This window comes from Chelon labrosus (assembly GCF_963514085.1).
Source record: "Chelon labrosus genome assembly, chromosome: 6".
NCBI lineage: Eukaryota > Metazoa > Chordata > Actinopteri > Mugiliformes > Mugilidae > Chelon > Chelon labrosus.
This window is the reverse complement of record NC_140342.1, coordinates 17,336,637-17,350,613: the sequence shown is the minus strand read 5'-3', so window position 1 is coordinate 17,350,613 and position 13,977 is coordinate 17,336,637. Positions and strand designations below refer to the sequence as shown.

General features: G+C 43.6%; 3 protein-coding genes across 3 annotated transcripts; 2 read left to right on the top strand and 1 right to left on the bottom strand.

Annotated features, from left to right (window-relative positions):
* Nucleotides 1-40: 40 nt before the first annotated feature.
* On the bottom strand, nt 41-2,676 carry LOC311489404 (CCN family member 1-like). The gene is made up of 5 exons (XM_084546474.1): nt 1,949-2,676; nt 1,644-1,857; nt 1,231-1,560; nt 939-1,135; nt 41-845 (listed from the first exon to the last, which is right to left on the bottom strand). Exons 1-5 carry the CDS (start codon nt 2,084-2,086, stop codon nt 558-560), a joined length of 1,167 nt encoding a protein of 388 aa, XP_084402600.1. The 5' UTR covers nt 2,087-2,676; the 3' UTR covers nt 41-557.
* A 3,791-nt stretch (nt 2,677-6,467) lies between these two features.
* On the top strand, nt 6,468-9,050 carry bcl10 (BCL10 immune signaling adaptor). Its single transcript, XM_084546414.1, has 3 exons — nt 6,468-6,957; nt 7,331-7,619; nt 7,714-9,050. Exons 1-3 carry the CDS (start codon nt 6,907-6,909, stop codon nt 8,124-8,126), a joined length of 753 nt encoding a protein of 250 aa, XP_084402540.1. The 5' UTR covers nt 6,468-6,906; the 3' UTR covers nt 8,127-9,050.
* Nucleotides 9,051-9,545: 495 nt separating this feature from the next.
* On the top strand, nt 9,546-13,148 carry LOC311489357 (mucolipin-3-like). The gene is made up of 12 exons (XM_084546413.1): nt 9,546-9,792; nt 9,918-10,085; nt 10,179-10,332; nt 10,539-10,614; nt 10,691-10,787; nt 10,906-11,005; nt 11,110-11,222; nt 11,645-11,794; nt 11,878-11,979; nt 12,050-12,172; nt 12,259-12,465; nt 12,553-13,148. The coding sequence occupies exons 1-12, from the start codon at nt 9,571-9,573 to the stop codon at nt 12,691-12,693; spliced, it is 1,653 nt and encodes a 550-aa protein (XP_084402539.1). The 5' UTR covers nt 9,546-9,570; the 3' UTR covers nt 12,694-13,148.
* The last annotated feature ends 829 nt before the right edge of the window (nt 13,149-13,977 follow it).

The window sequence follows — 13,977 nt, the reverse complement described above, 5'->3', positions numbered from 1 at the left end:
TCTGTCGAGCAGCAGGAAAACCACTCAGAAGTTTACATTACAGTCGTTCCCTAAAGTATTCAGTGTGATGTGGGTCCTCCCAGAAGTGGGTCAGCCAGATGTTCAAGAAATACTGTATGTTTTAAAATAGACCCCCACCAGAGTGTCTCCAGTCTGTGGTCCTTTTCTCTCAAAGATGTTAGCAAACTGTGGTGGATTTCTTTTGGATTTATTTGAGGGAAATCAAAAAGATTGACAGTTTGATAGACATAAACGTAGAAGAGCGTGCAAATATGAAACATGAGTTGTTATAAATAAAATGTAGTACAAAGTATAGAAACATGGCAACGTATTGTCCAATGACTCATTCAGTAGCTGCCATAGTTTTTATGTAACGTTCATGTCACGTGTTATGTTTTCCAAGAAAAGAATATGAACAAAAATCAGGCGTTTCTCGAGGTAAAAGTGGCTTCACAAAGAAGCAAACTAGAAAGCTCCGATGTTACGAAGCATGAGCAGTATACTCCACTAAACTGACATCTGCAACCTCACAGTTAATGAGTCTTCCTTCCGCTTGATTACATTTTCAGTTTGTTGAGAAAACCTCCGTAGAGGTCAGGTGACTTCTCGCTGCAGCTGAGGTCACACTTGCAGGACTCGATCATCATCACCATCCTCCTGAAGGTCTCCCCGCTCTTACACCGGAAGTGGACGGGCACAGTCTGGGTCCTGTGAGGCCTGCAGCACCGGCCGTCCGAGCAGGACCCGCAGTACCTCGGCTGGAACTTCTTCAGACTGCGGCAGCCTGCGTGGGACAGTTTAACCGGGTGGCTGGCTTGTCCCGTGTGGCTGCATTTCTGACCTTTCTGTTAGAGGGAGGATGTGAGAATGTGTGCGTTAAGTTAAACATTTTAGACCAACCTGTAACGAGATGAGTTCATCGGGAGATAAAAGGTTACCTTCAAGGTAATTTTTTTGCAGGGACGGACTTCACAGATCCGAGTTTCTTTCACCAGTTTGCACTCTGTGTTGATGTTGGACATCCTGCTGGACACTCCAGATCCACAGGATTTAGAGCAGGGCGACCAGGCTGTTGTCTGAGTCACACACTTGACTCCTCTGGCAACCATGTGGCCCACTGGAAGACTCCTGAAAGCTGTAAAGATGAAAGAAAAAAAAAAAAAGTTAAAGAAAAGACATATATTTGCAATCGTTCCAATTGCTTTCTCAGATTTGCGACTAACTGCTCACCAGGTAAAGACTTTGAATCTCCTCCCCACACAGGAGCCAGCTCATTCTTGTCCGTGAGATCATTTTCAGACAGCTTGTCTTTGCCGTGTTTTCTTCTGTGCTTCCTTGCTTCCTTGGGGCAGACGAGCTGTTCGCAGCACCGACCCAGCACCTTGACCCGCCTGGGATTCGCGCAACCCAGTTTGGGCAGCGAGAGCTCGTGAGGGCACAGGGAGACGCACCCAACAGCGCCGTCTATGCAGGTGCACTGATGTTTGCAGTGCGGACGGAAGGTTTCGCCGTTCTGGTAGATCTTGCTGTTGTACTCGCAGGATCTTCCATCTGACTTGGCTATTGGAGAGAAGCCGAGGAACGTTTTGTGAGGACAAAGATGCACATTCATGAGAAAATCTGAGAAAAGGAAGTCACTGTACCTCGACAGATGCCCTTAGCTGAACCATATCCGCCTCCATAGTTGCACTCGAGGCCCTTGGCGGTGTCACATGGCTGTGTCTGGCTGCAGTCATCGAAGAGCTGCCGTGCACAAACCTTACAGCATCCACAGCTGTCCGGCAGGAGACTGACTCCGGCTGCACATCTTGGAACGTCAGGAGGACACTGGCAATACTTTGGACACGAGGCTGACACCTGAGAAAAGGCATCACACATTATAATTACTTCCAAAAGTGGCACTCGTACGGCAGCTAAAGTCATGAACAGAGAGTGGTCGCTTCCTCACCTGTGTAACGCAGATGATCACAGCGACGGTGACTCTCCACATCTTCAGAAGCTGATCAAAAAGAATCCCCTCGCTACGAAACACCAGACCTCGCAGTGTGCTGACAAGTGCTCGCTCTCCCTCTTTCGGAGTCCCCATCTCCTTTTATTCGCTCCGAGCAGATCTGACGTATGCGCGGGCTGAAGAGGTGTCCTGAAACTATGAGAGGAATGCTTCTCCATGCGTCCTCCCATAAGCCCATAAGAAGTTCCCCTCCTCCTCCTCCTCCTCCTCTTGCTCAGAGCACACCCTCTGCAGCTTCCCCTCTGCCAGGGCTCTGTCTCCAATTTGAACATGTCACTTTTTAATTTTCATTTTCATCCAGTCGATTGGACCCAGAACTAACTTTTCCAGTGCATTATGGACGACTCTTTTCCTGTTTTGTTAAATATCAACCTTTAAAACTCACACCTGCATCCATAGCTTGATATTATTTATATTCTTTTGTGGTTTGTGATCTTTTTAGCTTCAATCTCTGCCAGATTTCTCCTGGAAAAAGATTTGGGACTTGGCAATAGAGCATATGGTGGTTATGTAAGAAACTAAAGACATGCATTTATAGCTGATGCCTGACGTATTTCACGATGGGCCCTATGCATGTGAGCGCACCACAAGCTCTGACATAAATATTGAAGAAAGGCTACATACTTCTATGACCGACTGCGTTTCTATCTCGGTTGAAGCCGTGTTTAGACTGTTGCACATTGTCTGTGATCGGCGGCTGTGTTTGCTAACCTTGTTATGGTGTTAAAAGACACAGATGTAATTCCCATCAGTCACCCATTAGGGCGTGGATGGATCAGAGCTCGGATTAGTGTTTGACTTAAGTTTTTCAAAAAGGAGACGAAAGCCTCCTGGAATGTTTGAACCTCAGAAATCCTTTGTTCAGTCCGGATAAGAGCGTCCAGAATGAGAAACATACCGAAGAGAAAGAAGGGAAGAAAACTTAAGCAAGGCCTGAAGCAACATTCCTCTCAGGATGAACATTGCATGTTTCTTTGAAATCGCTGCCAGGATAAAAAGCATCCTCCTCCATCCACATCAAAGAACAATGGAAATTATCAGTGGGGGGAATGCCTTTCCTTTTCATTATAACCTGTGAGAACAAGAGGCTGAGAAGACTGGCACTGCGTCCTTCTTATCTAACTGAGGTTACAAAGGCCAGTTTGAGGCAGTGCCAGTTGGAGCAGACAAAGAGCGAACATGCACGAGCTTGGTGTATTCGGCGATGCCTGGAAATCGCTGACTGTTGTGGTCTGGAGTGGAAAGTCTTCCCTCCACAGCTGCAATATGAAGAATTTGCAGAACCATGTTAGGTAAGAGGTATGTGGGATATAAAACGCAGCTTTAGAGGACTTGGAGAGGATTTTGGATGTGCCACTTCCACAGAGCTGCGTGTGAATGTATTATTAATGGTATACTTTTGTAATATTAGTATAAAACTCTATTTCCTCTATTTTAACATCAGGGCTCGGATTACACTTTATTTAAAGGCACAAATACTTCTTCATATTCAACTACTTTACAGATGTTAGCCCAGCAACGTCAGGACCTTTAACGCCAGGAGGATGCATGTCATATCGACAGATGATAAGAGATGGCAAAGATTCCCATGTTAAGGACACGATGTTATTCAATAAAACCTCTGAGAATTTAGTCTGCATTTATTCCATAATGGTTTGCAATACCTTCTCTTTGCTCTGTCAAACTTAAATACGATACGGTACGGTACGGTACGGTGCCATAAGATACGGTACGTTACTGTACAGTACGTTACTGTGCAATACGATACGATACGATATGATACGATACGATACGATACGTTACGGTGCAATACGATACGATACGGTACAGTACAGTACGTTACGGTGCGATGCGATACAATACGATACGATACGATACGATCGTAGTATTCGATAAATGCAAGTAAATAAACACATGGTGTTAAACCCAACCACAATCTTTCCCCTAACATAAACAAGTGCTGAGAAGGCCTAATTGTAGATTAAAAATGAATAAGGCTGTGTTCACTATTGTATTGCAAAGTGTAATCGCTTTTGCAGTTTAGGTTATTATAGTAAGCCATGGAGGGTAACATTTATACATTTCTCCAATGCTTTCTACAAGGCTTATTGTTGAAATTACACAAAGTCAAGCTAGCTCTGTCAAAAACTGAGCTTAATGACTGACTAAAGCTCCACGATGCTTACAACACAGGCACAGTGCCGGAGTATTGCAAGCATGAATAAAACATTTACAGTATGAACAGAAGTACCCATACTTGCAGCCTTTTTCTTCATCTTGCAATTTAACTCATTTATAAGATCCATTTGGGATATTATCTCACCAATGAGAGCAGGATTTTAACTTAATTACTCATTGATATTTGATAAATATCAAGGATGGGCATTCAGCGTAGATCACTGTGCAGAATCCAGTTTAAATTATCTCTTTGACATTTGTTGGCAGGCTCACATTGCTATAAATGCAAAAAGGCGATATATAAGGCAAATATAAATAAAATATGTGGTTTAAATTCTGTGTCCTATTAAGATTAGGTTCAGAGAACAGAAACCACACCAGGGGAAGTCCGTGTAACACCACAGAGCGTCTGAGAACAAGGTCTTCTTGGCTGTTACGTGAGAGCAGGTCATCGTCGGTATCACAGACAGGAATGTCTTTAACGGCTGCGCGGATAGGACTGAAAATCCAGCTCATTACATCATTTCTATTAATGCCTCCCTCTCTTTGTCCCCAGTTTTCCGCTCTTGAGTCGGTACACTGGGTTCATCTCAGACCCTCACAGCTGACTGTGCATTATTTCCAGGCTGCTGCTCTCTGCTGTTTGCCAGTGAATGACGTCAATTGTCCGGAAGCCTTTCTGGAGAAAAGTGGGCATGTATTGTCAGTTTCTGTGGAGGCTTTGTTGTCATTTTCTTTTTTTCCTTATGTAAAGACAACAATCCCCCCGAACAGTCTGACCTTTGAAACACCTGACCTTTAAAGGCCGTCTTTCTGCAACACTTCACAGAAGCCACACAGTTACCAGGGTCTCTGTTCCCCCTCTGTTTCTAATTCTTGACCAGAATCTGGCTTACAGTTAGCATAGCTTTCTACTTGGAGGAGCTACACAGTACAGACTGGACAGAATAAAAGAGAAAAAAAGAGGATGTTAACACGTTCGCTGATGTTAATGTCATTAATGAAAAAGTGTGTTCTGCACTCCACTCGTTTCATGTTTACTGGACTACTATACTGATTCAACTCCTACACTGTAGTTCACAGTGCACTTACTTCCTCACAGCTATTGTCACACTTTTTTTTAATTCAGTTTTCTGTTCACACTTTCTCTGCCAAAGCCACCAAACAGTTCACAGTAGCTATCTAGCCTCTGCTGTCTTTCTAATGCTTAATGTAGGTCAGTGTTCTATCACAGTGCACTCATAACTTTAGATACAAAACATATATTATATTTCTAAATGCGCACAGCTGCATGATGTGCATACAGAGGTAGAAGTACAACTCTTTGATGTACTTGTTACCTAAATAGTTACTCTGCAGACATGTGATCGGTTATAAAAGGTGCCGCTATGTTACCCAACTAACCAACTTTCCATATAAAACAGTTATCAACCAGTTAAAATATCAAAATATCAATATTGTAATATTGTGAGAAAGTTAGTGTTATATAAGGGTGAGGATTGAAAAGCAGTCTACAACAACAAATACTACAACAGGCAAACTAATTAAACTACACGGGGAAATATGGATCCTGCATTTTTTAAACGACTTCACCTGCTTCCAAAGAAAGAGATATGAAAGAGTCAAAACTCTTGTAGCAACAGTGTAATCAAAACTGGGTGAAGACACCTTTGTGCGTGTATAGCTTGGATGCATTCACAGCGCTCTACAGATACTAGGTTATCATGTGCAAGCGAGCTTAAGCTAACAGCAAAGTAATATCTATTCGGAGGGGGGGGGGGTCCTACATTAATGTTCTGACTCATTAGAGAATAGACATGGGTCTTCTGAGGGTGTCCTGTGGTGTCTGGCAACAGAATATTGTTAGTGGGGGACTTTGGGTCCTATGGGTTGAGGGGAGGGACCTTGATACTTGATCAGTTTGGGATCTAGTGAATTTGGAGGCCAGGTCAACACCTTGTGCTGTTTTTCATGTTTTTTGAGTTGTTCCTAAACCTGTATCAGGCTGCATCCTGCTGGGGATGGCTGCTGTCATCAAGGAGTGTCATTGCTATGGGGTGGGTGGTCCCTGGTCTGGTCTAGATGGGTGGTACATGCCTAAGTAACATCCACATGAATGAATGCCAGGTCCAAATGCATTGTCACCAGATGGTCAATATTATTTACTTCTGTCAGTGGTTTTAATGTTGTGGCTGATCGGTGCATAATGTGTCCTGTGCTGTGTGTGTGTGTGAGGAGGTGTAACAGCGACACCCAGCGGATTTAACGGGAACAGCCTCGCCTGCGTCGGAAACACCGTAAACCGTGAGAAATAAATCAGCGGCAGAGAAAACGAGGAGAGTTTAAAAAGTTAACTCCTGCTCTGGTAACTTTCGAGAAGTTCCGGGTTTAATACATGTATATTTTATTGTTTTATTGCATAGTGTCTAACATAAAGCGTCTCTGAGCGGTGAACTTCTCTCTTCTCTCGTCGACGTGGTTAAACCTCGACACAATCAGGAAGTCCGGGGGATTTTCCTCCGCTGTTGAAACACAAAAGTTGAATGGACAGTGGACACGGCACGGGTTTACCGACAAAACAACACGGTCTAACATTATTTAACGCGTGTGGTTAATTTATTGGTGTAGTTCATGTCATTGTTACGAGTTTATTAAGTGAATTTAAGTTGTCAGTCTTTACCCGGAACACCTGGATTTTCACTTTGCGGGTGAGAGTGATGGATGCTCCTCACCTTACTGAAGATGAAATGGCAGAGATAAAGAAAGACGTGAGTATCGTAGCTCAACTAAACTGATAACCAAGTGAATAATGTTTCTGGTGAGGTGGGGTGTGCGGGATTTAGATTTACTTGCAAAGTGTGTGTACCTTGTTTGACGTTAGGCCTGTTAAAGGAGGAAATGCTCCACCACACCCTCTGTGTATCCTCATCAACATCCAGTCATCTGTAAGATTTAACAATACAATACAGCACAGTTTGTCTCATCAGAAGTCAATGTGCCATGGAGAGCAGAACCATAAGTGTTTTCAGTCCTTGGTTTGAAAACTTAGACCCTGTGCATGGTGTTACCCCTCCTCTTAAAGGCCTTCACACTTTTTATTCTTGTGTTTCCTCTCCTGCACGGCTGATGATGTTTCTCCAGGTGATGACCAGGCTCCGGCACTACCTCTGCGACAAGATCAGAGCGGATCGCCACCTGGACTACCTGCGTTCTCGCAGGATCCTGACGCGGGACGACGCAGAGGAAATCAGCTGCAGGACCACCCAGACGAAGAGGACGGCCACGCTGCTGGACATCCTGGCGGAGAACCCTCGCGGCCTGGATGCCTTGGTTGACTCCATTCGGGAGCTGCGCTCGCAAAACTTCATCATCACCAAGATCACGGACGAGGTGCAAAAGGCCAAAACTGAGAAGCTGGAGTCGCTCAGAGGTTGGTCGTCTGAATCATGGAGTGTTTGCGTAGTTTAAATTGATGGTCTCTAATTTAACGTTCATTCTCATTTCCTCATCTTCTTCTGTCACAGCTGGGGCTTCCAGTTCCTCATCTGACAGCACCCTCAGCTCTCCGAGCACAACCTCCACTGACCTCCTCACCACATTTTCAAACAACTCCACCCTGCTCTTCCACCCAGACGGGGAGCGAAGCCCTTCCACCTCAGACGTGTCAGCCTCACTCAACCTGCCGTCGTTACAGAAACCCGGAGACTTTCCCTCCGTGGGGGGTGTTAGCATCGCCGCGGCTTCCTCCACGACCTCCTCCAGCCTGCCGAGGCCAGGAGACCCGGGAGCTCCCCCGCTGCCGGACGAGGTGGTGCTCGAAGCCCCCTCCAACATGGATACCACAACGCCGGGGTGCACCAGCACCGGAGGGGACCCCAATTTCCAACCCCTGCGGTCGCGCTCGCTCACTCCGACATCTCACAGGAGCATCTTTTAATAAGTTCTCATGCAGCTAAAGGGACAAACCGACAAAATCCTCAACAATTCAACTCATTTACAAACACTCTCGTCGTCTCTTTTTCGGTGTTCGTCTTGCCTTTAATTGGGCAGTTTTTGAGAAATAGCTGCACATAGGATGTACTACATATCACCACTATGCCAGGCAATGTTTTAAAGAGGAAGTGGGGGCATTTCATCACTGGGGCTGGGGTAATGTGGGAAGGTTTTTGATACCAGTGCCAGTTTGTTACCATAGTGTTAGGATGAGGCCAAAGTTATACTTTTAGTTTTGAAAATAGGAACATGTTTGAACTTAAGCAGATGTACAAGAAGTTCGTCTAAATAAAATAAATACGGTAATCAGGTAATAAGAAGACTTGTCAGACAGTTTACTGAAAACGTATCATGGTTAGATTCCCAGCCTCATCCTTTTCTACTCTCTCAAAGGTTTGATTTTCTGTAGGTGGAGAAAACATGTTCACTACAGACTAGCCACTGTGAGATTAAATTTATGTTCTGTACACTGGAATGACTACTTGAGCATGTATGTAATGTAATAAGCCTGTCTGCCTGTGTCCAGAAATTGTGTTCTCTTTTTTTTTTCTTTCTTTTTTCACAAGAGCGTCACTACAGAGGTCTCCAAACTGCGATGTGAAATACAAGCTGCGTCCAAACTCCTGTTTCCATTCGTCAGTCATGTCCAATAATCTGTTGCATTGCAAAGGTTTTATATATATATATATGAATTCAACTTGTGTTTTACATTGGTGACTTTGTGGCTGATTAGAATAAAGGATCTGTGTTTACTTCTAGCAAGACTCTCGACAGCTCTTGAAATAAAGTATTAATTATTGAACCAAAAGTGAGTGTACTGGCTCTGGTGCACAGAGCTCTGTTTTAGTTTTTTTTTTGTTTTGGAGAAGCTGGAAAAGCTTCAAAATGACGCAGACGGGTGACGGTCACTGTGGTGAAGGCTGGCTGAGGTGACTAAGTGCACCACCTTCACAGACTGCTGAGACGCCGGGAGTGTTGTACCGGTTGCTTTTTGGATCCATGGTGCACAGCAGGTGTTTAAAGGTAATTTTTTATTATATATGTTGACTTAATTTAGCTAAAAGATTACAAAAATAACTGCGACTTCAACCTTTTTTTATTATTTCATTGCTGTGCTGATTTTAATCCTAGTTGGAGGTATTTTTGTTGCTGGAACTACAATCATGCAGTTTTCTATCATTTATCTTGTTATAGTGCAGTTAGTATCCACTCCTGAAAGCGATTTCAGAGACAGAGAAGAGGGCTGACAGCAGTGAACACATGCAGGAGAACCTGTTTGATAAACATCAGAATGACAGGAATGGTTTAGCGTGTCTCTTCCGAGGGTTTCAGATGTAAAGGGAACAAGAAGAAGAAGGTTACTCTTTCTCGTCCTGCGCCTCAGTTTAATGGAGGACTCTGAGTCGCTGGTGGCCACATTGTCCGAGGAGAGGAGGCTAAACGGACAGTGCACATGGAGCTCTCACGCTTTGGATTCGAAGCTGGTGGAGGACTTCAGGCGGAGGCTCAAATACTTCTTCATGAACCCCTGCGAGAAATACAGAGCCAGGGGTCGGAAACCGTGGAAGCTGATGTTACAGATAGTGAAAATCGCAATTCTCACATTCCAGGTAGAATAATTTCTTTACTATTTGCTTTCATGAACCACAAATTAAAAAAAGCTAGCTGTCTCATCTGTTGCCTGTTCGTTTCCTCTCTCTCTCTTTTTTTTTTTTTTTTTTTTTTTTACAATCAGTTGGTCTCGTTTGGCCTCAGCAACGAAATGATGGTCACCTTCAAAGACGAGAATCTGATGACATTCAGACACCTGTTCCTCAAAGGATACAAGGATCACCGGCTGGGAAGCTACGCGCTGTACACAAAAGCAGATGTGTATGATCACATCCACTACATTATCAACAGGGTACCTAACATTAAACAACATTTTACAGCATTTTCTATGTAATTTGACTCCATTACATATCTGTGTCACTTTATTATTTTTATTTTTTTACAGTTCACCAATCTCCAGAAACTGACTGTAGGTAATCTTGCGTATGAGAGGGTTGGTGGGGAGTACACTGCTCTGTCTGTCTGTCAAGTGTTTTACAGGAACAGCAGCATTGATCCTGGAAACGACACCTTTGACATTGATCCACACATTGTTAAAGGTATTTAAAGTGTTTAACAGCTAGCTCTGGGTTTAATTTTTTCCGTATAAGATATATTTATGGAAGCTGATTCATGGAATGAATGGAAAATAATCATAATACTGGCTTGTGACTTTTAAAAGAGGAAGCTTGTACGGCCAGAAGCAGCATATTTAGAGGGATCCGTGTGAATTATTCATCCGCTAAACTGTATTTCCTCCACACAGACTGTTTTTCCATACACCCTGGGATGTCGCTGGACAACGGCTCTTTGGTGACGAACTTCTCTATAGATTTCAAAAGGTGACTCGGCTGAAAGTGCTGGTTTCGTGCCAGGTTGATTCCAGTTCTGCTTGCTAATTTATGTCTGCGTGTCCAGGCTGCTATCAGTGAACATCTACCTGACTCTGAAAACCATCAATCTGCAGACTGTGCGGCACCACAAGCTGCCAGACTGTTATGACTTTCATACGATGGTTAGTGACTATGTCTGAAAACAGCCACACCTTCAAGTGAGCTTTTAGGATAGGCTTACAAATGAAAGGGAATAGCACATTTCACCAGCTCACAAATAACCACGTACTTTGTTTCCAGATAACGTTTGACAACCGAGCACACAGCGGGAAGATAAATGTGGACATTGCAAACCATGTTACAATTTATGAGTGCAAAGACTGGAACGTGGAGGGCACCTGTAAGTTTTTACCCAGACTCATGCAGTGAAAGCTTTTCTGGGTAGTTGATGTCTCGTTTTTGCAGAAACTCTTCTCTGTGGCTATTTTTTTAAAAAAAAATTAGCTGGGAAGAACGATTATCTCCTCCTGTGCTTTGACTCCGTGGTCGTCCTCGCCTGCTTCGCCTCTCTCATCCTCTGCACGCGATCCATCATTAACGGCATTCAGCTTCAGTTTGTGAGTAATCACGAGGGCCGTGCAGGGATTTCAGTTTTAGACCGGCCCTCAGAGCAAGGCCAGAGCTGCTGCAGCAGAGGTCACATGGGTTCTCTGTAGTTTGTGTGAGGATTTTAATTTATTGGTATTTCATTGGCTAATTTCAGTGTTTGGAAACACAGTGAATTTAAACGTGATCATTTTATGCTACAGCAGTGTGGAGAAAACCTAAAAAGCAAGTTGTCTGTATTCATACATTTGTAGAAAAAGTGCAAATACTGATTTTTGGGGGCTTTTTTATTATTGCTGCCAAAATTCTTGGCTTTTCTGAGTTTGTACTGGTGTCCCAAAACAATGCAACTGCTGTGTGCAGGAATGAATCATTAGTTTGTGTGTGTTTGCTTGGCTGATGCGTTTATAGTGTGTTGATTTCTCTTATGCAGGAGTTCAACACGTTCTTCCATGCCTACTACAATAAAGTTGTGACTTGGTCAGACCGCATGGACTTCGTGAATGGCTGGTATATCCTCATCATTGTCAGCGACACACTGACCATCGCTGGATCTGTGTTGAAAATCGGAATACAGACAAAGGTTTGTGAGGATTATTTTAGCTCAGTTTAGGAAGCAATATGTTGGGATGAATAGTCTAAAGTCTTCTCTTTTTTTTTTTGCAGTTCCTGACAAACTATGACGTGTGTAGTATCTTGCTGGGAACAGCCACAATGCTCGTCTGGGTCGGCGTGATCCGCTACTTCGGTTTCTTCAAGAAATACAATGTGAGCATGAAACTGCTTTTGCGTGAAACCAGCGTACAAAGAGAAACTGAGGCCCTTCATTTCGTTTTAGATCTTAATCTTAACCCTGAGGGCGGCATTGCCGAACGTGTTCCGATTCTGCTGTTGCGCGGCCATGATCTACCTCGGGTTCTGCTTCTGCGGCTGGATCGTCCTCGGGCCTTACCACGACAAAGTACGACATGAACATCACCATAATCCACCTGTAGTGAGAGTGTCGGTGTGGCATTCATATTTCAATATCAAAGCTTTTCCTTCCAGTTCCGAACACTTGACAAGGTGTCGGAGTGCCTCTTCTCCCTCCTCAACGGCGACGACATGTTCGCGACCTTCCTGAAGATGAGAGACAAGTCCTACACGGTGTGGTTTTTCAGCAGACTTTACCTCTACTCCTTCATCTCCATCTTCATCTACATGGTGCTCAGCCTGTTCATTGCCCTCATCAATGACACCTATGAAACCATCAAGGTCAGCCTCAGTCACACATAACACGTAGGTGGTGATTTATCCTTGAATTTCAGAATTAATTGTTATACAATGGTTCTTGTAAACTAGCTCCACCAGCAAGACAAGGAGCCGGTGTCCCAGCTCCAGGTCTTCATAGCAGAGTGCAGGGACCAGCCAGAGTCTGGAAGATACCAGACTGATGAAGAGCCATCGAGCTGCTGCTTATCTCCATGTGGCTGCTTTGGATGAAGCGTCTGCTTTTTTTTGCAAAGTGTGACCAAGTGTTTGACTTCAGACTGAAAAATGCCCCGCAGTCCTGAAAGGAATCTATATTACTGTATATTAATGAGTGATAAGAGAACTTACTTAACATGCTGAATCACCAATCCTTCTCTGTTGAAGATTGCCCAAATGAGCCCTCGGTTAGATGTTAAAGTCACCACAAAAGAGCCAGTGTAACGTCTTGATGTTAATCATTAAAGTATGCACCGCAAACATTTCCTCTTTAGTTGGGTGAGGCATTCAAAAGGAGTGCGCAGCTTTATAAGAAAGATTCCTCACACATTATCAGGGGAAGAAAAAAATAACTAAGAGGAATTTCCTCATGACTGCACTACAACAAAGATATTCTTGTCTTTTCACAAACACTTGACTATATTCCATTTAAAATCCATGTAGATAACAGTAGATTCATTGAATGTGAGTGTAACACGGCTTGAAAAACAGAAAATTAATACTGCGGTATATCAATTTATTAACTATATGTGTATATTACTTTGTGAATTTTTTGCTGCTTATTTGTATCTTAATTTATTACAGCACTTACAAGATGGATTTCCTTCTGTGCGCACAAATAAATTGAGGTAAAATAATAAAATTGGGCAGCACAGCAAGAAGGTTCTGGGTTTGAATCCATCAGCCGACTGGGGCCTTTCTGTGTGGAGTTTGCATGTTCTCCCTGTGTCTACGTGGGTTCTCTCCGGGTACTCCGGCTTCCTCCCACCGTCCAAAGACATATGCCTTAGGTTAAGTGGTGATTCTAAATTGGCCGTAGGTGAGCATGTGAGTGTGAATGGTTGTCTGTCTCTCTGTGTTAGCCCTGTGATGGACTGGCGACCTGTCCAAGGTGTTTCTCGCCTGATGACAGCTGGGATAGGCTCTAGACCCCAGAGGACAAGCGGTTACAGACAACGAATGAATGAATGAAAACATTAAATTAATATTGACACCTTATTACAAGTGGTCTTATTTCTGGTGTATATGTGTCCGTTTGCCAGAAAAACGGATATATGGAAAACTTACACCCTACAGTGATTGCAGTTATTTTGCATATTCTTATAATGAGCAGTAAAATAAAACATTTTCAATGCAGATGCACTTACTAGACAGTTCAGGATGAACACTAGTGAAGATAAATGCTTTCTAACACAACAGTCCTGCACCGTATCCCCCTTCGTGACCGTTCCAGTGTTCTATTTGCGTTGAAATAGCGTCAGAAAAGTGGTGATTCAACTTTAAAAAAGACAAAACTAG

Bases quoted from the DNA above. Each gene is read 5' to 3' on its own strand.
- LOC311489357 (XM_084546413.1), top strand. From the start codon at position 9,571: ATGGAGGACTCTGAGTCGCTGGTGGCCACATTGTCCGAGGAGAGGAGG. The intron at 10,788-10,905 runs GTTAGTGACTAT...CTTTGTTTCCAG, and splicing joins GTTATGACTTTCATACGATG to ATAACGTTTGACAACCGAGC. The intron at 11,980-12,049 runs GTGAGCATGAAA...ATTTCGTTTTAG, and splicing joins GTTTCTTCAAGAAATACAAT to ATCTTAATCTTAACCCTGAG.
- LOC311489404 (XM_084546474.1), bottom strand. From the start codon at position 2,086: ATGGGGACTCCGAAAGAGGGAGAGCGAGCACTTGTCAGCACACTGCGA. The intron at 1,858-1,948 runs GTGAGGAAGCGA...GCCTTTTCTCAG, and splicing joins TGATCATCTGCGTTACACAG to GTGTCAGCCTCGTGTCCAAA. The intron at 1,136-1,230 runs GTGAGCAGTTAG...TCATCTTTACAG, and splicing joins AGATTCAAAGTCTTTACCTG to CTTTCAGGAGTCTTCCAGTG.
- bcl10 (XM_084546414.1), top strand. From the start codon at position 6,907: ATGGATGCTCCTCACCTTACTGAAGATGAAATGGCAGAGATAAAGAAA. The intron at 6,958-7,330 runs GTGAGTATCGTA...ATGTTTCTCCAG, and splicing joins TGGCAGAGATAAAGAAAGAC to GTGATGACCAGGCTCCGGCA. The intron at 7,620-7,713 runs GTTGGTCGTCTG...CTTCTGTCACAG, and splicing joins GAAGCTGGAGTCGCTCAGAG to CTGGGGCTTCCAGTTCCTCA.